Source organism: Bombina bombina, chromosome 3, assembly GCF_027579735.1.
Source record: "Bombina bombina isolate aBomBom1 chromosome 3, aBomBom1.pri, whole genome shotgun sequence".
In the NCBI taxonomy this organism is placed as follows: domain Eukaryota; kingdom Metazoa; phylum Chordata; class Amphibia; order Anura; family Bombinatoridae; genus Bombina; species Bombina bombina.
In genome coordinates this window covers 480,519,035-480,543,352 of record NC_069501.1, presented here as the reverse complement: position 1 = coordinate 480,543,352, position 24,318 = coordinate 480,519,035, and the positions used below count along the sequence as shown (strand labels likewise).

General features: G+C 39.1%; 1 protein-coding gene across 2 annotated transcripts in view; it reads left to right on the top strand.

Moving 5' to 3' along the window:
* Positions 1-19,778, top strand: part of LOC128653483 (mitogen-activated protein kinase 14) — a 350,993-nt gene extending 331,215 nt beyond the window's left edge. For both annotated transcript variants that reach the window (XM_053706818.1, XM_053706817.1), the window contains exons 10-12: positions 11,313-11,391; positions 11,869-12,042; positions 18,373-19,778. In XM_053706818.1, the coding sequence (XP_053562793.1) occupies positions 11,313-11,391; positions 11,869-12,042; positions 18,373-18,440 (321 nt within the window). In that variant the 3' untranslated portion in view covers positions 18,441-19,778. The remainder of the gene's footprint in view (positions 1-11,312; positions 11,392-11,868; positions 12,043-18,372) is intronic.
* Positions 19,779-24,318: the final 4,540 nt, after the last annotated feature.

The window sequence follows — 24,318 nt, the reverse complement described above, 5'->3', positions numbered from 1 at the left end:
ATACACACTTGTTTACAAAAAAGCTCTAGTATTTTCCCCCCAACATCTATGAGTGCTGCTGACATAGTAAAAAAAAACTATGTTCATAGCAAAAAACATAGCGGTTTTGTTTTCCTGGTGCAACACGAGAAATTAGATAGCTTTGCCTTCATTTTGTATGGATATAATGTGATGTTATTATTTGAAGCATAAGTGCCCCACAGTGCTCCCCTCTTTAGGGTTTGATTTCTGTCCCTTGGTGAGGCTGTAGTTTAGTATAAGCTTTTATAAGTGAAGTTCATCCCAACCTGGCTCTTACAAATGTTCCCTCTTTATATAAATTGTTCATGGTATATGTTCAATAATGGAGCAGTTTTAGAAGAAAAAAATTTTGCTTTTTATGTTTTGACAAAAAAAATATTCCTTATCCTCTCTTGGACAAATTATATTCAGCGCCTAAGGAAAAATGTAACGCAGAAATTATATAAATATACATGCTACGTGCCCTATGCTTTAAACTTATGAGGTTATAGTTAATCACTGATTTAAAAAGACCATTCTCTAGGGACATTACCCTACTTTGTATGTGAGATATGTAGCCAGTGAGAGGAAAGCAGCTTTGTAAGTAATTCATTGGTTAAGATTGCTGAGTTGTTATTTACACTCCAGGCTTTGTGCAAGAACTTTGATGCATACAATCACCCCTTTAGGTAAGTTTGCAGGGTATCCTATCATCAAGTAAAGCTTTGTTTAAGGAGATCATCATATATAGAACAAGACACACATGGAGAGAGAGCTAACAAAAACCTGCAGAGATAAAGACCAACATTAATAAAAGCTTGTAAGGAGGTACCTCAGAACCTTGGCACACTAAAAATAATATGGCTGAATGATGTTGACTCATATGTTCCCACCATACAACCTGAGGCAATCCAAGGCTGTGACTTAGCAGACTGGTCAACTGGTTAGAGTAGAATTTCTCAAGCCCTACAGATCAAATTCTGGACAACAGTTAAGAGCTATATTTGTTTCTAGACATTCCCTTTTAAATGAAAGTTATATTTGGTTCTGAATTGGAATCCATTATTTACAAATAGTGAAAGTATTTCCTTTGTCCAAATAAAGAGTATGCCAAATGCAGATAGTGGAAAGCTCAACTGAAATATAGTCCCAAAACATTGAATATGGTGACATAAGGAAGCACAGGGAAGCATGAAGTTGAAGCCATTTCTGTTCTGCCTCTTTCCCTAGGTAGAGGTGTAACTTTCCAAGACATATGCTTTCATTCTAATCAGACTCTCAATTAAACAGTATTGTTTCCTATGATCATTACATAGGGGTTTATCAGGCTTTTAACTAAAGGAATCTTTATTTTTCACAATCTTCTTCTGGCTATTGTGAAAGGTGTGGTTGGGCGGGGCGCTCAGTTCTTTAACACCGGATCTTGGCATTGTTTTTCTCTTAGTTCTATTCTAACCTTTTAGTTAATCACAATTTCAGCTTGCTATTCAGTTTTTCTTGTTCTAAAGTAATGTCAATTCTTTACTATTATAAAAGTGAAAGATGACTTCCTCGTCTTTACCCATCTAAATCATCTTAGGTTTCTCCGATTTACTTTGAAACTTTTTTGTTTCCAGTTTTTAGCCTTTCCTTTTAATCTTTTCATAACTGTGCATTTGTTTACCAATGTATTTGCTAGTATTTATCAACAATCCAGTTACAGGGCTTCTCTGGATAAAACTCTGGCGAACGCTAAATCAAAAGGAGGCAGCCTGCCACTCTACTTCAGAGTTTTTGTTGGTAACTGTCCACGTTGAACAGGAGAGTATTTCTGGGAGTTTATTCTGCATACTAACCTGTCCTTAAAGGGACAGTATACACCAATTTTCATATAACTGCACGTAATAGACACTACTATAAAGAAGAATATATACAGATACTGATATGAAAATCTAGTATAAAACCTTTTAAAAACTTCCTTAGAAGCTCTGGGTATAGCACTATTGATGAGGTTAGGCTGGGACACCCACTGAAAGATGCTGGGAAATCAGGATAAGCCCACACTCCCCTCCTCCCCCCTACCCTGCATATGAAAATACACATTAGACAAAGTAGAGCAAGCTTGAATCTCTAGTCATCAATATACATCTAAAACTTTGGGACTTGGTTAGGAGTCTGAAAATCAGCACAATGTTATTAAAAAATAATCAAAACTATTCATAGTTACAAAAAACACTCCCAGATGGGCTATATAAATGGATCATCTACAAAACATGTATGCAAAGAAAAATCTAGTGTACAATGTCCCTTTAAAGATTCATTGCAGCTGCTCCCTTTTGTTTCTCTGCAATTGTGATTGCCTAGACTTGGCTAAGATTTCTGTCTTCCTCTTCAGGTGATGATCTTCCTCAGTTATTGATTGACAAGGCACAGGTACTCCTGTAGAATCTTTTTTCTGCAGTATTTGTGTTTGTTGCTCCTTTTAAAATCCTACCCTCCTGTAAATGTGTTTGAACCTAGACCAGTTTCTACCTGTTAGGGCCCGGTGACCACTTCTCTATCAATGTTGTGTTTTATTGTATTAGATAACGTGACTTTGGTAGCATATATCAAATGTTAGGGGTTGTCCATAGCAAACTTGCAGGAGGCTACAGGTATCTTCAAATGAGCAAATATTCTTCTTAGGAAATTTAATTACTAAGCCATTTGAACACCAGACATATTCCTGAGTTGTCAGAAGGATCACTCTGTGGACTTGTCTCCCCTCAAGAATTTTGTTTTTAATTTACTGGAATGGGGATTTCCTGAAAATAGATGGCATCAAATAAAGACAGGAAGGTTGCCACGTAATGCACAGGAAGCAAAAATTATCATGATATGGACACAATGGTAACTCCTCAAAGGATCAGTTTTTCTTTCAATTGTTTTGCACCTGCAGAAGAATCATGCTGGACAAGTAGAATGTGATTATTTTGGAGTCGACTTGGCCCAAGAGAACATGGTTCTTCAAACTAATTCTTCTGGCAGGAGGGAATTTAAATTCCCATCAGATTCACAATCTTCTATCTCAGGCTTTATTCCTTTACCTAGAACTAAAGTTCTGCTTGCTTACTAAATGTTTGGTTTTTAAGAGTATTGATTTATCAGCTAAATTAACTCCTATGTTTCTGAAGGTCAATAAACCTGTAACAGACAACTTCTGCGAAGGCTGTCATTTTCTTTAGAATATTTCTTTGGAATATTCTTCAAAATCTAGTAATCTTTATTTTGCCCTTTAGTTCCCTGAAGTTATGATTTCTTTCATTTGTTTTCCAGAGACTTTAACCATATATTCTTAGGATATGGTATTCGTACAAGCACTGGAAAAACAATTGCCCTCTCTTTAAAGATCCCATCCGTCTGTTATCTATTTTTAATTCTCCAGACCTACCCTTTGTGGAATCTGTATTCAAAATATATTTTGAAAATGTTTCACTTTTAATTTAATTTAATTAAACTGGTAGACTTGTTTAGATTTAGTTATGTCTGAGCTGGGTGTTCTTTTGTGGGTCTCACCTTACCTGATTTTTCATCAAGATTATGTTTTTTAGAACTCTTATCTTCATTTCTGCTGAGAATGATTTTCTTCTGGGAATACTTATCTTGAGATTATGGTTTCTTTATTCTTTCCAAATTTTAGGAATAAATAAGAGTTTCCTTCTTAAAAAATTTTTTTTTAAGTTTTGGTTGTTTAAAATAAAGTCTTTAGAATATTGAATCTACTATAGCATTCATAATTTAGAAACTGTCTTGTAAGACATGGAAAATGCAGGTGTGCCAAACTAGCTGTTACCAATTTGTGTAAGCCTATTATGATCTCTTTCAATAAGTAATCATGTTAAGATTTTTTTTTTTATGTGCTTCAGGTCCTGTATGATGTATGTTTATAACTGTTATTGTATTAAAGGATGTAATTGTCGATATTATTAGTATGACTATATTCATGGAAGCAAGTTATTAATCTAAATTATTGGGTGAAGAAAGTTGTCAAGCCAAGGAACCATAATTCTTAATGCTTTACTGGAAAAACTGAAATTTAAAATAGCATAACCTACTTGCACAATATTATGACAAGAAGGTTTAGGAGCATTATGGTGCTCCCCTGTTCAGCAACATGAATTAACTGGCCAGGGTTCACGTGCTTAGTTTAACCATTTGTCTGCTTGCATTCATATAGGGAAAGGCCACATTAAAAGTAGCAATATGATGCTGCAATTTCTAATGTTATATTTTTTTCTTTCCTATAATGATGATAGTCCATAGGGCTCCATAATATCTGGGATATGATTCTGCCACTAGGAGGAGGCCAAGAACATATATCCGTGTGTGAAAGTGTGAATAAGTAGAGCGCTGGAACTATGAAGATTCCAAACACCTCACTGAAAGAAAAAGATCCTTCAGTCTTTTCAAAGTCTTAAAGTAGTATAAATAGTGGTGAAGTGAGGGCGCTGAAGGAATAATTAGATGAAGTATACTCTAGATACTAGTTATATGTGAGCTTTCTAAATTTTACAAAGCAAAGAGTATGTTAATAATTTATCTAGTTTTGCTTATTAGCCGTATAAGGTGCAAAGTGCTATACACAATACATGTGTGAATCCTCTGATTAGTAATAACAAAAATTTCTAATTAATAGTAGATAAAAAGAGAAAAAAAGTTGTGTAAAACTTAAGTGTCATAAAAAGTGCAATGGGTTATTCAAAAATACAATGTGCATGTATTGATCTAGGGTTATATAATAACAATGTATTATTCAATTTATGTAGTTAGTGCAATGTGTAAAATATAATAGATCTAGTATTAAAATCTAAAGAATTGATTAATAAAATCCATTTATTATAAGCAGAGATATATATAAAAGGACCAACTATAAGATATGTATACAAGTTAATATATTTTATTAAAAATTAAGAATCCAATAGTATAAATCAATAACCTCATAGGCTGTAGGACGTCTCCCAGAAAAAACAGTAATCTTAGTGATATATCCATGTATTAAACTCAATAGACACATCGGATGTATATAATTGTAAGCACGCAAGTATATCTCACAGTGGCCCCAATGTAGGATGTCAATAATTATTTGTGGCGATTTTCACCAACTGAGGACAAGCCGTAATAAAAGTTCAATAAGATGCAAAATTTCAAGTTGATACTTTGTGAAAAAACTGCACTTAGTGCTATGCACGCAGTTATAATGTAACGTATTAACACGTAACACTGTCCAGAGTAAAAAAGTTTATATAATGCACCTTCGGTTAGAGTTACCTTATTTACTTTGTGGTTGCGGTTCTTTTAACAGCTTGACTGATACCTTTTTAGCTTCTTTGTTGATGCCTATCAATTAATTAGAAATTTTTGTTATTACTAATCAGAGGATTCACACATGTATTGTGTATAGCACTTTGCACCTTATACGGCTAATAAGCAAAACTAGATACATTATTAACATACTCTTTGCTTTGTAAAATTTAGAAAGCTCACATATAACTAGTATCTAGAGCCTGGTTTCTCAACAGCCAGGCCGTGGCCCAGTACCGGGCTGTGATAGCCCTGCTGGTGGGCCCTGACCTGTCATGCCCCCACTGCACACTCTTACACCACTGCACACCAGGGGCAGACTGAGACCAATCAAGGCCCCAGGAAAACTGTCTCACACTGACCCAAATGTATTCAAATTTATGCAAATGAACATGGTAGCCTCCCTGCCCTAATCCCAACAGGCCCATCAACCTCCAGAGCCAGGACCCCCAACATTAAGGGCCAAAGAAAGGGCCTCCAGGGCCAGACCTCACACTCCATGGCTCTCACAGCGACAGACCCTCCACACTCCAGGGCCCCCTCTAAACCCACAATGAACTGCTTAGTTACTGATAGGGCAAATCCCTGCTGCCTACTATATATATATATATATATATATATATATATATATATATATATATATATATATAATCTATCTACCGGGCCCTGGACATGTCCAGCTAAAATTTACCGGGCCTTGAGATCACTTTGGTTGAGAACCACTGATCTAGAGTATACTTCATCTAATTATTCCTTCAGCTACAAATAGCGCCCTCACTTCACCACTATTTATACTACTTTAAGAGCTTATATCCCCCCCATCTCTCTTCAATTTTGTTCTTGGCCTCCAGGAGAAGGTTGAGAATAGAGATGTTACAGCTACTTGCTATGTTACAGCTACTTGCTTATGGATGGTTTGGGAGCTCAGATCAATGTTGAGACCCTTTACCCTGGGACATATAATTCACAAAAGAGATTTCCAGCAAGCTGAATGATACAGGGGCATATGAATACACCGTTATGTGCACAGTATCTCCCTAGGGATTTCAGCCATAACTACTCTCAGGTGTTGCAGGGCCACATCACTTAACAGTATTTCCTTAAAAATCCTCTGCTATACTTGAGTAAGCACTGAATGTGCTCTCTACTGGATACTACTGCAGTTTGGTGACTGGTAAGCCAGTGGAGGGGTGCTACTTCAGTTAAGCCACTTACAACAGCACAGACAGCCCACAGGCTTTCAGAAGGTACTCTGATACAGGTGCCGGATAGCCACAGAACTTAGCCTGCTCTCCGACTGACAAACTTTGTTGCCTGAAAAAGAAATATAACTGCACTATTTCACATAGGAGGGCATTCTAAGGCCAGTGGCACCCTTTTTGGACCCATTGGCAGCCCTGGGACCCTCATTTTTTGGGATTTTTTTTAATAGGAGTATGGCCCTTTAAGAGCAATCAGCGGTTCCCTCACTGAGTATCCGGTTTGTATTTCCATCACACTGGGAATATTTGTGGGGTATGTTTAGTGAGTTTTTACTGTAAACTTTATTTTTGGCAGTTTTTTGATTTCCAGCTTCTCTGAGGTACTGGCAGTATTACTGGCATTAGCCCTGCCTCCTTAGCTTGCCGCTCTTTCTCTCTTCACATTCCGGAGCTGCAGCTAGGGAGGAAAAGATCTTCTATGCATCTGCCTACCTTTTTTCAACTAAAATCATCCTGATATGGTCTCTTGTCACTGGAGGGGTGTGAGTACCCATGCAGGAGCTGCCAGCGGGTCACTTGAGGTTATTTTGTCACTCTATTTAATACAGGACCTAGGTGTTTGCTTACCCTTTAAACTATTTACAGGTGTTAGGGGTGTAAATTGGCACAGGATCTCTACCATTTCTATTTACCAGTATATGTGTGCATGTTCATACTCAACTATATCTGTATATTTGCACATAATGGAGCTCAGTAAATCTGTCCCCACTGAAACTATGTCAAATCCTTTAGAAGAGTGTTCTACTGATATCTCTCCCTGTAAATTTTTATGTCTGTTTTGCAAATCTGTTCCAGTATGCCAGGTCCATCAACTAAGGAATTATTTCCTGTTCCTGTATATATTACTCAGGAAGCCTCGAATGAATTTAGTCCTGAATTTAATTTTTATTTACACAGGTCTATGGCAGAACATTTAGTGGCTATTCCCAAGCCAAATAAGCATAAATGCAAATCTGGGGATTTACCTCACACCCTTGTTGTGAACATGCAAACTGTTTCCCCTCATCATTAAATTCCTGTACTGCTTTAGAGCACTGAGGATTACAAATAACCCAGTTCACATTGGGAAGTGTCATCTGGTGGACAGGACCTGGTTCCCAACGCTGAATTTGAAAATGCTTTCAGATTTAAAGTGGAGCATATCCTCACCTTGTTGCATGAGGTACTGAGATCTCTGGATATTTCAGAGGAAAAACCTGCAGAAAACAAGCCTGTTAAATCAGTTACATTTTGTTTTCAAAGCTCCTACTAAGATTCTAGAGGTATCCAGGGTCCACTGGCTATGCAGGAACTGTCCCAGATTCTGTCTTGGGCAGAGAGGAATCAATGCTCCCTGTCAACAGTTTAATTCCAGGTGTGAACAATTGGGAAACGGATTACTTCAGTTGTCAGTCGGTACATCTAGGAGAATGGTCTCTTCATCAGGACATTTACGATCAATTAGTGATCAAATGGGGTCTACCGGACATAGATCTGGTGGCCTTTAATTTAAACCAAAAACTTCAAATTTATTGTGAAAGATCAAGAGATGCAAAGGCTCAAATGATATATATGCCTTGATGTGTCCATGGAATTTTCATTGAATGTACCCGTTTCCTCATTGCGCTAAACAAACAGGGGTCAGCATTAGTCATCTTGATTGCTCCAGCCTGGCCCTGCAGAACATGGTATTATGGATCTAGTGCAGATGTCCTCTTCTACTCAATGACTTTTTCCTCTAAGACAAAATCTGTTGTCTCAAGGGCCTCTCTTCCACCAGGATGTCAAATCTCTGTTTAATGGCATGGAGGTTGAACGCCTAGACATAGAGGGTTCTCTCATTCTGTTATTGACTCTCTGACTTGTAACCCAAAACAATTATCACAAAATTTGGAAGGCATACTTTGAATGTTGTTCTTTAGAGGATTTTCTTGGTATTTCTTTAGGATTCCTAGATATCTTCAGTTTCTCCTTTATCTGTTCTCTTTCATAAGAGTTATCTAAACTTCTTGACAGTCAGACTTTTTTGTCCGGGTGGTAGTAAGAATTAGGCCATTTTTGAGCCCTATTTATCCGCCCTGGAATTAGAATTGAGTTATTTCTGTTCTGCAGGGTCCTCCCTTCGAACTGATGCAGTCTATTGATTTTATCTTGGAAGGTGTTCTTGTTGGCAATCTCCTCAGCTAGGAGAATTTCTAAGTTGTCAGCTTTATCCTGTGATTCTCCATTTTTAGTTTTTCACAAAGATATAGCAGTACTTCATACTAAATATGATTTTCTTCCCAAGGTGGTTTCTTTGGAAAATATCAACCAGGAGAATGTTATTCTTTCTTTGTGTCCATATCCTGCTAATTGTAATGAGCAATTTATACATTATCTTGATGTAGTCAGAGCATTGAAATTTTATCTTCAAGCTACTAAGGAGTTGAGACAATCTTCCAGCTTGTTTGTTTTGTACCCTGGGACTCGTAAAGAGCAGAAGGCTACTACTGTAGATTTGGCCTCTTAGCTCAAACAGGTAAAGTTGCAAATTCCTAGGTTTTAAAAAATGATTATTCTTTAGTGCAGATTTGCAAAGCTGCAACATGGTCTTCTCTGCATACCTTTTCAAAACTTTACCTCTTTGCTGTTTTTCCTTCTTCGCAAGCAGCTTTTGGAAGGAAAGTCCTTCAGGCTGCTGTGCCTGATAAATAGGAACTGCCAGAAAATTGTCTTACCCATTCTGTAACATGGATTATCTGCTTGGTTATTAATCCCACATGTTATGGAGCCCTATGGACTATCATAATTATGGCAAGTCACCACCTAGGAGTAGCTTCTTTTAGCCCAGTTCTGCTTTTCACCAACGAAAACGTTCCTGAAGTATATTAGTCTTTATCCCACCAAGTAAGGTCAGTCCAGCCCCGAAAAAAACAGGGAATTCTTTTTTGAACAAGGAACATGACAACCCCAGACAATTGTTTTGACTTCCTATGGGCCTCGTCAGTGAGGTGCAGCCATATTTCTCTAAAAACACACTGGGCAAGGAGTCCACGTCTGCTTTCCCCCATCACCCTTAGGGAGACCTCCCCAGGGTCATAATTCAAATGCGTACAAAGAGAGAAGTGCTCTACCAGGAATGAACAATAGCTCAGTAGCTTTTTCTATGGCGAATTACCACATAGGAACAGCCTCTTTATTTAACCCAGTTCTTTTTATGCATATTTTATATATTAGTCTAACTAATGTAGGGAATCTCCACACAATGGATAGAAATTGTTTAAAACAAAATCACAAAACAACTTCTAGTCATACTTGGTCAGATGTAAGTACAATATTGATCTTTATCAAGTAAAAAATCTGCAACGTCTAATAGCTATAAAGGAATATTGTCAGAATTTCTCCACATTGTGGATAGTGCTATCAAAAGGGGCCAGATATGTCTTTGAAGTAATGCAAGTTGAAAGTTTAAACTACCTCGTTTTTTATTAAAAATGTTTGCATTACTACGCAATTTTTCTGTATTTGCCAAAACCATCACTTTTAATGGTAAAATATATGCAGCCTTTTACTTTGTGTGTGAATGTCTCAGGCTCCTGTCCAATCATTTTGAAGGCAGCTCTATCTCAAGGGGAAGCTGTCTCAGTTTTTTATTTCCCTGTGTTTTTACAACAAAATCTAGCAATAAATATACTTCTGTATAATAACTCTTCACGGAAATCCAAACCGTAATCTTAAAGTCCTTAAAGGGGCCTAAGTTAAAGGGATAGTCTAGTCAAAAATAAAATTTCATGATTCAGATAGAGCATGCAATTTTAAGCAACTTTCTAATTTATTCCTATTATCAATTTTATTTTGCTCTCTTGCTATCATTATTTAAAAAAGCTGAATGTAAGCTTATGAGCGGGACCATTTTAGGTTAAGCACCTGGGTAGCGCTAGCTGATGGCTACATTTAGACGCCAATCAGCAGGCGCTACCAAGGTGCTGAACCAAAAATGTGCCTGCTCCTAAGCTTACATTCCAGCTTTTTTTAAATAAAGATAGCAAGAGAACGAAGAAAAACAATGAGACTTAATTAGAAAGTTGCTTAAAATTGCAAGCTCTATCTAAATCATTAAAGTTTAATTTTGACTAGACTATCCCTTTAAGCTTTTCATGATTCAGAGAAAAAAATACAATTTACTTCACAAATGTTACATTTGTCTTGGTATCCTTTCCTTAAAAGTATACTGAGGTTGACTCTGGAATGTTTGTGTCTTGAGCATTATATGGCAGCAGTGTTTGCTACAATATTTGTAACTTTATTCTTCAAAAAGTGCTCAAGAAACATGCATGCTCCTGAGATATGCTCTTGTGGAACAAAGCAAAATAGTATCACCCAAGAAGACCCAGGTAAAGAGGTCAATTTTAGAATTACAGAAGTTAATTGGAAATATTTGTAAAATTGTACATGCTCTCTGAATTATAAAAACGTAATTTTGACTTGCACATCATGTACCACAGAATCATTAATACCATTTTACAGCTGTGGGCTTCAAACTTCATGAATATAACAGAGAAAATAATATTCTGATGCACAGAATAATCTAATAAGGTTTCTTATATCTTCATTTAATAACAAGAGTATTATACCAATTGCCATGAGCTTTAGGAGGTAACAAATACATTCACATAAATACATTTTAGATTCAAGTTTGAAAAATACAATTTTTTATCTGTTGTTACTTTATTTTTTCACTCTACAATATGTTATCTCGATTACTTTCCCCAGGCACGCAACTACATCCAATCTCTGCCATACATGCCTAAGATGAATTTTGAGGATGTATTTCTTGGAGCTAATCCACAAGGTTTGTGATATGAGGGTGAAACAATATTTTTCATCCCTTTACCAAAATATGGGTGGTATAAATTTGATTTAATTTATCTGGCACTTCTGTTCAAATTTGCAATCTTGTTCCTTCCCCATCTATTTTTGAATTTCTATTGTCTCTATTACTGGGCTGGACAACTTTCTATTGTCTAATTTATTTGGGTAATGTTACATAGGTCCACCTACCTTGATTCATACTTATGTGACTTGCTTTTCAGTTTCCTATCTATATAATATGTGTGTTATTGGTCTGCACTCTTACTTACACAAGGGGTCAATTACCTGGGTGCAAGTTGTGTCCAATGCAATCCAAAACAAAATCATATCACACAATATTAATTAAATAAATCACATTCAGTGTTGCAAAAGTACAAGTACATTTTATAGAAATATAAAAGTATATTAATCCCAATTTTTATAATGCTTGATCAACGTTTTTACTTTGCCTCTATAGCTGTTGATCTGCTAGAGAAAATGTTAGTTTTGGACACAGACAAGCGGATAACTGCATCTGAAGCCCTTGCCCATGCCTACTTTGCTCAGTATCATGACCCAGATGATGAACCCATAGCCGAGCCATATGACCAGAGCTTTGAGAGCCGTGAGCTGGACATTGAAGAGTGGAAGAGTAAGTTATTTTTTCTCTTTGCTCATCTGTTTCATAGAAGGCATAAGTAATACTTTATTTCTCTTAAGTGTATCCAGTCCACGGATCATCCATTACTTGTGGGATATTCTCCTTCCCAACAGGAAGTTGCAAGAGGATCACCCACAGCAGAGCTGCTATATAGCTCCTCCCCTCACTGCCATATCCAGTCATTCTCTTGCAACTCTCAACTAAGATGGAGGTCGTAAGAGGACTGTGGTGTTTTATACTTAGTTTATTTCTTCAATCAAAAGTTTGTTATTTTTAAATGGTACCGGAGTGTACTGTTTATCTCAGGCAGTATTTAGAAGAAGAATCTGCCTGCGTTTTCTATGATCTTAGCAGAAGTAACTAAGATCCTTTGCTGTTCTCACATATTCTGAGGAGTGAGGTAACTTCAGAGGGGGAATAGCGTGCAGGTTTTCCTGTAATAAGGTATGTGCAGTTAAAATATTTTTCTAGGGATGGAATTTGCTAGAAAATGCTGCTGATACCGAAGTAATGTAAGTAAAGCCTTAAATGCAGTGATAGCGACTGGTATAATGCTTATTAATAGAGATACATACTCTTATAAAAGTGTATTTTAAAACGTTTGCTGGCATGTTTAATCGTTTTTTACATATGTTTGGTGATAAAACTTATTGGGGCCTAGTTTTTTCCACATGGCTGGCTTGAATTTTGCCTAGAAACAGTTCCCTGAGGCTTCCCACTGTTGTAATATGAGTGGGAGGGGCCTATTTTGGCGTTTTTTTGCACAGCAAAAATTACAGACACAGACATCCTGCATGATCCAGGACTTCTCTGAAGGGCTCAAAAGGCTTCAAAAGTCGTACTGAGGGAGGTAAAAAGCCACAGTAGAGCTGTGGCAGTTGTTGTGACTGTTTAAAAATTTTTTTTGTCATTTGTTATTCCGTTTTTGGTATTAAGGGGTTAATCATCCATTTGCAAGTGGGTGCAATGCTCTGCTAACTTATTACATACACTGTAAAAATTTTGTTAGTGTAACTGCATTTTTTCACTGTTATTTCAAAATTTGGGAAAATTTGTGTTTCTTAAAGGCGCAGTAACGTTTTTTATATTGATTGTAAACTTGTTTTAAAGTGTTTTCCAAGCTTGCTAGTCTCATTGCTAGTCTGTTTAAACATGTCTGACACAGAGTAACCTACTTGTTCATTATGTTTGAAAGCCATGGTGGAGCCCCATAGGAGAATGTGTACTAAATGTATTGATTTCACCTTAAACAGTAAAGATCAGTCTTTATCTATAAAAGAATTATCACCAGAGGGTTCTGTCGAGGGGGAAGTTATGCCGACTAACTCTCCCCACGTGTCAGACCCTTCGCCTCCCGCTCAGGGGACGCACGCTAATATGGCGCCAATTATATCAGGGACGCCCATAGCGATTACCTTGCAGGACATGGCTGCAATCATGAATAATACCCTGTCAGAGGTATTATCTAGATTGCCTGAATTAAGAGGCAAGCGCGATAGCTCTGGGGTTAGGAGAGATACAGAGCGCGCAAATGCTGTTAGAGCCATGTCTGATACTGCGTCACAGTATGCAGAACATGAGGACGGAGAGCTTCAGTTTGTGGGTGACATCTCTGACTCGGGGAAACCTGATTCAGAGATTTCTAATTTTAAATTTAAGCTTGAGAACCTCCGTGTATTGCTTGGGGAGGTATTAGCTGCTCTGAATGACTGTAACACAGTTGCAATTCCAGAGAAATTGTGTAGGCTGGATAGATACTATGCAGTGCCGGTGTGTACTGATGTTTTTCCTATACCTAAAAGGCTTACGGAAATTATTAGCAAGGAGTGGGATAGACCCGGTGTGCCCTTTACCCCACCTCCTATATTTAGAAAAATGTTTCCAATAGACGCCACTACACGGGGCAGACGGTCCCTAAGGTGGAGGGAGCAGTTTCTACTTTAGCAAAGCGTACCACTATCCCGGTTGAGGACAGTTGTGCTTTTTCAGATCCAATGGATAAAAAATTGGAGGGTTACTTTAAGAAAATGTTTATTCAACAAGTTTTATTTTACAGCCCCTTGCATGCATTGCGCCTGTCACTGCTGCGGCGGCATTCTTGTTTGAGGCCCTGGAAGAGGCCATCCAGACAGCTCCATTGAATGAAATTATTGACAAGCTTAGAACGCTTAAGCTAGCTAACTCATTTGTTTCTGATGCCATTGTTCATTTGACTAAACTAACGTCTAAGAATTCCGGATTCGCCATCCAGGCGCGTAGGGCGTTATGGCTTAAATCATGGTCAGCTGACGTGACTTCAAAGTCTAAATTACTCAACATTCCTTTCAAGGGGCAGACCTTATTCGGGCCTGGCTTGAAGGAAATTATTGCTGACATTACTGGAGGCAAGGGTCATACCCTTCCTCAGGACAGGGCCAAGTCAAAGGCCAAACAGTCTAATTTTCGTGCCTTTCGAAATTTCAAGGCAGGAGCAGCATCAACTTCCTCCGCTTCAAAACAAGAGGGAACTGTTGCTCATTCCAGACAGGCCTGGAAACCTAACCAGTCCTGGAACAAGGGCAAGCAGGCCAGAAAGCCTGCTGCTGCCCCCAAGACAGCATGAAGGAACGGCCCCCTATCCGGAAACGGATCTAGTGGGGGGCAGACTTTCTCTCTTCGCCCAGGCGTGGGCAAGAGATGTTCAGGATCCATGGGCGTTGGAGATCATATCTCAGGGATATCTTCTGGACTTCAAAGCTTCTCCTCCACAAGGGAGATTTCATCTTTCAAGGTTATCAGCAAACCAGATAAAGAAAGAGGCATTCCTAAGCTGTGTGCAAGATGGGAGTGATCCATCCAGTTCCGCGGACGGAACAAGGACAGGGATTTTATTCAAATCTGTTTGTGGTTTCCAAGAAAGAGGGAACCTTCAGACCAATCTTGGATCTAAAGATCTTAAACAAATTCCTCAGAGTTCCATCATTCAAAATGGAAACTATTCGGACCATCCTACCCATGATCCAAGAGGGTCAGTACATGACCACAGTGGACTTAAAGGATGCCTACCTTCACATACCGATTCACAAAGATCATCATCGGTTCCTAAGGTTTGCCTTTCTAGACAGGCATTACCAATTTGTAGCTCTTCCCTTCGGGTTGGCCACTGCCCCGAGAATTTTTACAAAGGTTCTGGGCTCACTTCTGGCGGTTCTAAGACCGCGAGGCATAGCGGTGGCTCCGTATCTAGACGACATCCTGATACAGGCGTCAAGCTTTCAAATTGCCAAGTCTCATACAGAGATAGTTCTGGCATTTCTGGGTCGCATGGGTGGAAAGTGAACGTAGAAAATAGTTCTCTATCACCACTCACAAGAGTCTCCTTCCTAGGGACTCTTATAGATTCTGTAGAGATGAAAATTTACCTGACGGAGTCCAGGTTATCAAAACTTCTAAATGCTTGCCGTGTCCTTCATTCCATTCCACGCCCGTCAGTGGCTCAGTGCATGGAAGTAATCGGCTTAATGGTAGCGGCAATGGACATAGTGCCATTTGCGCACCTGCATCTCAGACCGCTGCAATTATGCATGCTAAGTCAGTGGAATGGGGATTACTCAGATTTGTCCCCTCTACTAAATCTGGATCAAGAGACCAGAGATTCTCTTCTCTGGTGGCTTTCTCGGGTCCATCTGTCCAAGGGTATGACCTTTCGCAGGCCAGATTGGACGATTGTAACAACAGATGCCAGCCTTCTAGGTTGGGGCGCAGTCTGGAACTCCCTGAAGGCTCAGGGATCGTGGACTCAGGAGGAGAAACTCCTCCCAATAAATATTCTGGAGTTAAGAGCAATATTCAATGCTCTTCTAGCTTGGCCTCAGTTAGCAACACTGAGGTTCATCAGATTTCAGTCGGACAACATCACGACTGTGGCTTACATCAACCATCAAGGGGGAACCAGGAGTTCCCTAGCGATGTTAGAAGTCTCAAAGATAATTCACTGGGCAGAGTCTCACTCTTGCCACCTGTCAGCGATCCACATCCCAGGCGTAGAGAACTGGGAGGCGGATTTTCTAAGTCGTCAGACTTTTCATCCGGGGGAGTGGGAACTCCATCCGGAGGTGTTTGCTCAACTGGTCCATCGTTAGGGCAAACCAGAACTGGATCTCATGGCGTCTCGCCAGAACGCCAAGCTTCCTTGTTACGGATCCAGGTCCTGCGACCCGGGAGCAACGCTGATAGATGCTCTAGCAGCTCCTTGGTTCTTCAACCTGGCCTATGTGTTTCCACCGTTTCCTCTGCTCCCTCGACTGATTGCCAAAATCAAACAGGAGAGAGCATCGGTGATTCTGATAGCGCCTGCGTGGCCACGCAGGACCTGGTATGCAGACCTAGTGGACATGGCATCTCTTCCACCATGGACTCTGCCTCTGAGGCAGGACCTTCTAATACAAGGTCCTTTCAATCATCCAAATCTAATTTCTCTGAGACTGACTGCATGGAGATTGAACGCTTGATTCTATCAAAGCGTGGCTTCTCCGAGTCAGTCATTGATACCTTAATACAGGCTCGGAAGCCTGTCACCAGGAAAATCTACCATAAGATATGGTGTAAATATTTTTATTGGTGTGAATCCAAGAGTTACTCATGGAGTAAGGTTAGGATTCCTAGGATATTGTCCTTTCTCCAAGAGGGTTTGGACAAAGGCTTATCAGCTAGTTCTTTAAAAGGACAGATCTCTGCTCTGTCTATTCTTTTTCACAAGCGTCTGGCAGAAGTTCCAGACGTCCAGGCATTTTGTCAGGCTTTGGTTAGGATTAAGCCTGTGTTTAAAACGGTTGCTCCCCCGTGGAGCTTAAACTTGGTTCTTAAAGTTCTTCAGGGAGTTCCGTTTGAACCCCTTCATTCCATTGATATTAAACTTTTATCTTGGAAAGTTCTGTTTTTGGTGGCTATTTCCTCGGCTCGAAGAGTCTCTGAGTTATCTGCCTTACATTGTGATTCTCCTTATCTGATTTTTCATTCAGACAAGGTAGTTCTGCGTACCAAACCTGGGTTTTTACCTAAGGTAGTTTCTAACAGGAATATCAATCAAGAGATTGTTGTTCCATCATTGTGTCCTAATCCTTCTTCAAAGAAGGAACGTCTTTTGCATAATCTGGACATAGTCCGTGCCTTGAAGTTTTACTTACAGGCTACTAAAGATTTTCGTCAAACATCTGCCCTGTTTGTCGTTTACTCTGGACAGAGGAGAGGTCAAAAATCTTCGACAACCTCTCTCTCCTTTTGGCTTCGGAGCATAATACGCTTAGCCTATGAGACTGCTGGACAGCAGCCCCCTGAAAGGATTACAGCTCATTCTACTAGAGCTGTGGCTTCCACCTGGGCCTTTAAAAATGAGGCCTCTGTTGAATAGATTTGCAAGGCTGCGACTTGGTCTTCGCTTCACACCTTTTCAAAATCTTACAAATTTGACACTTTTGCTTCTTCGGAGGCTGTTTTTGGGAGAAAGGTTCTACAGGCAGTGGTTCCTTCCGTTTAAGTTCCTGCCTTGTCCCTCCCATCATCCGTGTACTTTAGCTTTGGTCTTGGTATCCCACAAGTAATGGATGATCCGTGGACTGGATACACTTAACAAGAGAAAACATAATTTATGCTTACCTGATAAATTTATTTCTCTTGTAGTGTATCCAGTCCACGGCCCGCCCTGTCCTTTTAAGGCAGGTCTAAATTTTAATTAAACTACAGTCACCACTGCACCCTATGGTTTCTCCTTTCTCGTCTTGTTTCGGTCGAATGACTGGATATGGCAGTGAGGGAGGAGCTATATAGCAGCTCTGCTGTGGGTGATCCTCTTGCAACTTCCTGTTGGGAAGGAGAATATCCCACAAGTAATGGATGATCCGTGGACTGGATACACTACAAGAGAAATAAATTTATCAGGTAAGCATAAATTATGTTTTTTTTTTGCTCAGTATGAGTTTTATAGGTAGGTTATTTAGAAATATAAACATTTTGTCCGTTACTAAAACACAAAGACAGAGGTGAGGTATAATGCTTCTGTTCATTTAGAGTACTGTCTCCACAACTGTACATATTTCCCTAAGCAGAGCTTTAAAATTCTAGTACCACTTCTGTACAAGGAAGGATTGCACAACAATGTTCTCCTACCTTTTCATCAGAAAAAAAGTAGATATTAAATGTATTGGATAATATTGATGTAATTGTAGTGTAAATTACAGAGGAATTAGGGGGGAGGGTGTTTTTGGGCCAGGTTCAGTGCTGCAGTAAGGAAGGTTGTAATTAATAAGCACATTACTAATTCTACGTCTACAATACTTTTCCCAGGTCTGACTTATGACGAGGTAGTCTGCTTTGTGCCTCCTCCACTGGACACTGAGGAGATGGAATCTTGATAATGATGTCCCAAGTTGTCCATCACTGTGAAATTTGGGGGTCTCTATAAATCCCCTGGATAACCTACAAAGTGCCTCTGGGGGGAGATTTACACATATACATTTCTCTCTCTAAATATATTTTTTCTTGTGCTGGGGAGAGTTATTTATATAGAATCTATGTAACTCCTGCTGCATGCACTACTCGGCTGTCTCCCCTTCTCACGATGACAGCACCTAATGCCCTTGTCACAGAGACATCTGTATTTTTGATGCTTGGAAATCCCAGCAAAGGGAATCACTACTCCTTAGTAGACTATGACTTCATTCTGCATCTTAACGTCTGTTCACAGTCATCATGTATATGTTTGGGAGAATAAGTTAAAGGACAAACATTAACTGGGTGGGAGGGCTGGATGCTTCGTGTAGGGAGTGGCTTTTTGCCCTATTTCAGGGCTATTCAACAACAATGGGTGTATTTCTTTTATATTCAGTTATGTTATATCTTTCTGACTGTTGTTCTGAAATTGTTTTTATTCTTCCCATTTCCATGATCCTCAACATGTACAAATATATATAGATGATATATTTTGATAACCGCTAAATAAGAATTTTGCTGGTATTATTATATAGACCCCCCCCCCCCAAAAAAAAAGAACAGCGTCTGTGTAAGTCTCTCTTTTTTCCCAAGTGCTGTTAACTGGTTATTTTTTCATAATTTCCCTACCAATCCAAAGCGTGTCAGATCCTAGGTGGCAGTGACCTGGGGACAGTACCACAGAGATTGAGAAAAGTGATAATCATAAGAGGGGGAGAAAACAATTAGCTTTGACTGGTATAGCATTACTTATATTGTATATAAACTATATTTTATGGTGTCCATTAATAAGAATGAATATTTTAAAGGGGCTAGCTTGCTTCTCTTGCCTAAATATAATACTTCAATGGGAAAAAAATGAACAAAAGTAACATGAATAACTTTTAAATTTTTACTTTTGTTGCTTCAATTATGAGAAAAAAGTGAATTGTATTATTATTGGGGGCTAATATTACCACTTGATCTATTCTCCTACATGTTAGGCACAGGCTATTCACTCATTAATAACATCAGTCAATTTCCTTTGAATTCAGCACTGTTGCTGCTTTCATACATTACTGTACCCTGTTGCTCAGAACGAGAGTGAAACGTTTACAGGGGCTTGACCTACTGCACTTCAACAGAAGATCTGGACACTGTTGCTTGCCGAAAAAGTGTTTTAAATTAATCTGGACTATTGATTCTCTCTGGATTGGGTGAATCATTAAAGATGCCATAGAAAAAAAAAAGCACTGGTCAAATAAATCCTATTTTTCAATTTATTTTCTGCTTTTTCTTTGTTTGACAAAAGTGTATGTATGTTTATACTACAAAATAGGGGAAGTATACATCAATTTATATACATGTCAACTAAAAGGTTACCTTCTTTCATAAAGTGGTGAGAGTCCACAATCCATTAATCCTGGAAATACAACTCCTGGCCACTAGGAGGAGGCAAAGATTCCCAAAACTTCCAAGAGTACTCAATCCCTCCCACCTCTCTGAATAGCCAGTCTAATCTTTGCCTGCCAGGAGGGCAGTGGTGAATTGAGGTGTTCCAGATTCTTTGTTGAGAGGAGGTCCTCAGACCACTTTGAGGCTCATTTTTCCCTCAGTGAGCTGCTACTAGAAGATTGAGGGGGTATTGGAGTATTAGGGTAGTGACACAAATACTGCAGGTTATGGAGTTATTCACAAGCCTGCCACTGGGTCATCGAGATACTCCTTACAGTTATGCTGTGTTGCGACATACACAGCACTGGATGAGCTCTCTTCTGGCAGCTGTCATTTCTACTGTGAGTAAGGATGATAGAGTGGGAGCAGTTCAGGTAAGTATATACTTAAAACTTTGCACTCGCATAGCCCACCGGCTATTAGAAGGCACAGTAATACACAGAGTACATCATAGCCAGGGGACACATTTATTAGACAGATTTTCGCCACTCCATGTTCTGTAGTCTATGGTGACTCGAGTATATTTCTGAGGAACCTCTTGGTGATTTACAGGATAGTCTTTAATGTTTGACCAACTAAGATACATTTTTAAATAGTTTCTTATGCTATTTCTATTTTATTTTTTGCACTATCTCTGTCAGGCACACTCCTTTAATGTGGGATACTATTTTAGTTCTCCATGGTATAATATTTATTTCTTTCATGTAATTGTCAAGAGTCCATGAGCTAGTGACGTATGGGATATACAATCCTACCAGGAGGGGCAAAGTTTCCCAAACCTCAAAATGCCTATAAATACACCCCTCGCCACACCCACAATTCAGTTTTACAAACTTTGCCTCCTATGGAGGTGGTGAAGTAAGTTTGTGCTTAGATTCTACGTTGATATGCGCTTCTCAGCATTTTGAAGCCTGATTCCTCTTAGAGTACAGCGAATGTCAGAGGGTTGTGAAGGGAGTATCACCTATTGAATGCAAAGGTTTTCCTCACGGGAGATCTATTTCAAAGGTTCTCTCTTATCGGTCGCAGAGATTCATCTCCTACCTCCCTTTTCAGATCGACTATTTACTCTCATATTCCATTACCTCTACTGATAACTGTTTCAGTACTGGTTTGGCTATCTGCTATATGTGGATGGGTGTCTTTTGGTAAATATGTTTTCATTCCTTAAGACACTCTCAGCTATGGTTTGGTACTTATATTTGCCATGAGTCAGGTTTATGTATATTTCCTTTTGCAGACTGTCGGTTTCATATTTGGGAAAAGCATATTTAGGAAAATATTTTCTCTTGTAAGGTGTATCCAGTCCACGGATCATCCATTACTTGTGGGATATTCTCATTCCCAACAGGAAGTTGCAAGAGGACACCCACAGCAGAGCTGTCTATATAGCTCCTCCCCTAACTGCCATATCCAGTCATTCTCTTGCAACTCTCAACAAGCATGGAGGTAGTAAGAGAGAAAGTGGTGAAATGTAGCTGTTATTTTGCTTCAATCAAAAGTTTATTATTTTTAAATGCTACCGGAGTTGTACTATTTTGTTCCAGGCAGAAAAATAGAAGAATCTGCCTGTGATTTCTATGATCTTAGCAGGTTGTAACTAAGATCCATTGCTGTTCTCACACATGACTGAAGAGAGAGATAACTTCAGCGGGGGAATGGCGTGCAGGTTATCCTGCTATGAGGTATGTGCAGTTAAGATTTTTTCTAGAAGATGTGAAATGCTAGAAAATGCTGCTGATACCAAATTTATGTAAGGTAAGCCTGAATACAGTGATTTAATAGCGACTGGTATCATGCTTTCTTTCTGAGGTAATACTCTTTTATATTTACAATATAAAATGTTTGCTGGCATGTTTAAACGTTTTTATATATACTTTGGTGATAAAACTTTATTGGGGCCTAGTTTTTTCCACATGGCTGGCTTAAATTTGTCTAGAAACAGTTTCCTGAGGCTTTCCACTGTGTTACTATGAGTGGGAGGGGCCTAATTTAGCGCTTTTTTGCGCAGTAACTTTTACAGACTGAGACATCCAGCTTCCTCCAGGAGTCCCCTGAATGCTATAGGACATCTCTAGAGGGCTCTTAGGCTTTCCAAAATCGTTTGTTGGGGAAGGCTGTGGCAGTTTGGTTTGAACTAAGGGGTTAATCATCCATTTGCAAGTGGGTGCAATGCTCTGTTAGCTTATTATGCACACTGTAAAAATTTCGTTTGATTTACTGCCTTTTTTCACTGTTTTTCAAATTCTGACAAAATTTGTTTCTCTTAAAGGCACAGTACCGTTTCTTATATTTGCTTGTTAACTTGATTTAAAGTGTTTTCCAAGCTTGCTAGTCTCATTGCTAGTCTGTACAAACATGTCTGACATAGAGGAAACTCTTTGTTCATTATGTTTAAAAGCCATGGTGGAACCCCCTCTTAGAATGTGTACCAAATGTACTGATTTCACTTTAAGCAATAAAGATCATATTCTGTTTTTAAAAAATGTATCACAAAAGGAATCTGACGAGGGGGAAGTTATGCCAACTAACTCTCCCCACGTGTCAGATCCTTTGACTCCCGCTCAAGGGACTCACGCTCAAATGGCGCCAAATACATCTAGGGCGCCCATAGCGTTTCCTTTACAAGACATGGCGGCAGTCATGGATAATACACTGTCAGCGGTATTAGCCAGACTACCTGAATTGAGAGGAAAGCGAGATAGCTCTGGAGTTAGACGAAATACAGAGCATACTGACGCTTTAAGAGCTATGTCTGATACTGCCTCACAATATGCAGAAGCTCAAGAAGGAGAGCTTCTTTCTGTGGGTGATATTTCTGACTCAGGGAAGATGATGTAACCTGATTCTGATATCTCTACATTTATATTTAAGCTTTAACACCTCCGCGTTTTACTCAGGGAGGTTTTAGCTGCTCTGAATGACTGATACAATTGCAGTGCCAGAGAAATTGTGTAGACTGGATAAATACTATGCAGTGCCGGTGTGCACTGATATTTTTCCAATACCTAAAAGGTTTACAGAAATTATTACTAAGGAATGGGATAGACCAGGTGTGCCGTTCTCTCCCCCTCCTATTTCTTTCATGTAATTAGCAAGAATCCATGAGCTAGTGACGTATGGGATATACATTCCTACCAGGAGGGGCAAAGTTTCCCAAACCTCAAAATGCCTACAAATACACCCCTCACCACACCCACAAATCAGTTTTACAAACTTTGCCTCCTATGGAGGTGGTGAAGTAAGTTTGTGCTAGATTCTACGTTGATATGCTCTCCGCAACAGGTTGGAGCCCGGTTTTCCTCTCAGCGTGCAGTGAATGTCAGAGGGATGTGAGGAGAGTATTGCCTATTTGAATGCAATGATCTCCTTCTACGGGGTCTATTTCATAGCTTCTCTGTTATCGGTCGTAGAGATTCATCTCTTACCTCCCTTTTCAGATCGACGATATACTCATATATATATACCATTACCTCTGCTGATTTTCGTTTCAGTACTGGTTTGGCTTTCTACAACATGTAGACGATTGTCCTGGGTAAGTAAGTCTTATTTTCTGTGACACTCTAAGCTATGGTTGGGCGCTTTTTTTATAAAGTTCTAAATATATGTATTCAAACATTTATTTGCCTTGACTCAGGATGTTCAACATTCCTTATTTACATTCCTTGGCGCAGACTTTTTTGGCGCAAAAAATCTTTTCTGTTTCCGGCGTCATACGTGTCGCCGGAAGTTGCGTCATTTTTGACGTTCTTTTGCGCCAAAAATGTTGGCGTTCCGGATGTGGCGTCATTTTTGGCGCCAAAAGCATTTAGGCGCCAAATAATGTGGGCGTCTTATTTGGCGCTAAAAAAATATGGGCGTCGCTTTTGTCTCCACATTATTTAAGTCTCATTTTTCATTGCTTCTGGTTGCTAGAAGCTTGTTCTTTGGCATTTTTTCCCATTCCTGAAACTGTCATTTAAGGAATTTGATCAATTTTGCTTTATATGTTGTTTTTTCTCTTACATATTGCAAGATGTCTCATGTTGCATCTGAGCCAGAAGATACTTCAGGAAAATCGCTGCCTGGTGCTGGAACTACCAAAGCTAAGTGTATCTGCTGTAAACTTTTGGTAGCTGTTCCTCCAGCTGTTGTTTGTATTAAATGTCATGACAAACTTGTTAATGCAGAAAATATTTCCTTTAGTAAAATACCATTACCTGTTGCAGTTCCATCAACATCTAATGTTCAGAGTGTTCCTGATAACATAAGAGATTTTGTTTCTGAATCTATTAAGAAGGCTATGTCTGTTATTCCTCCTTCTAGTAAACATAAAAAGTCTTTTAAAACTTCTCTTTATCCAGATGAATTTTTAAATGAACATCATCA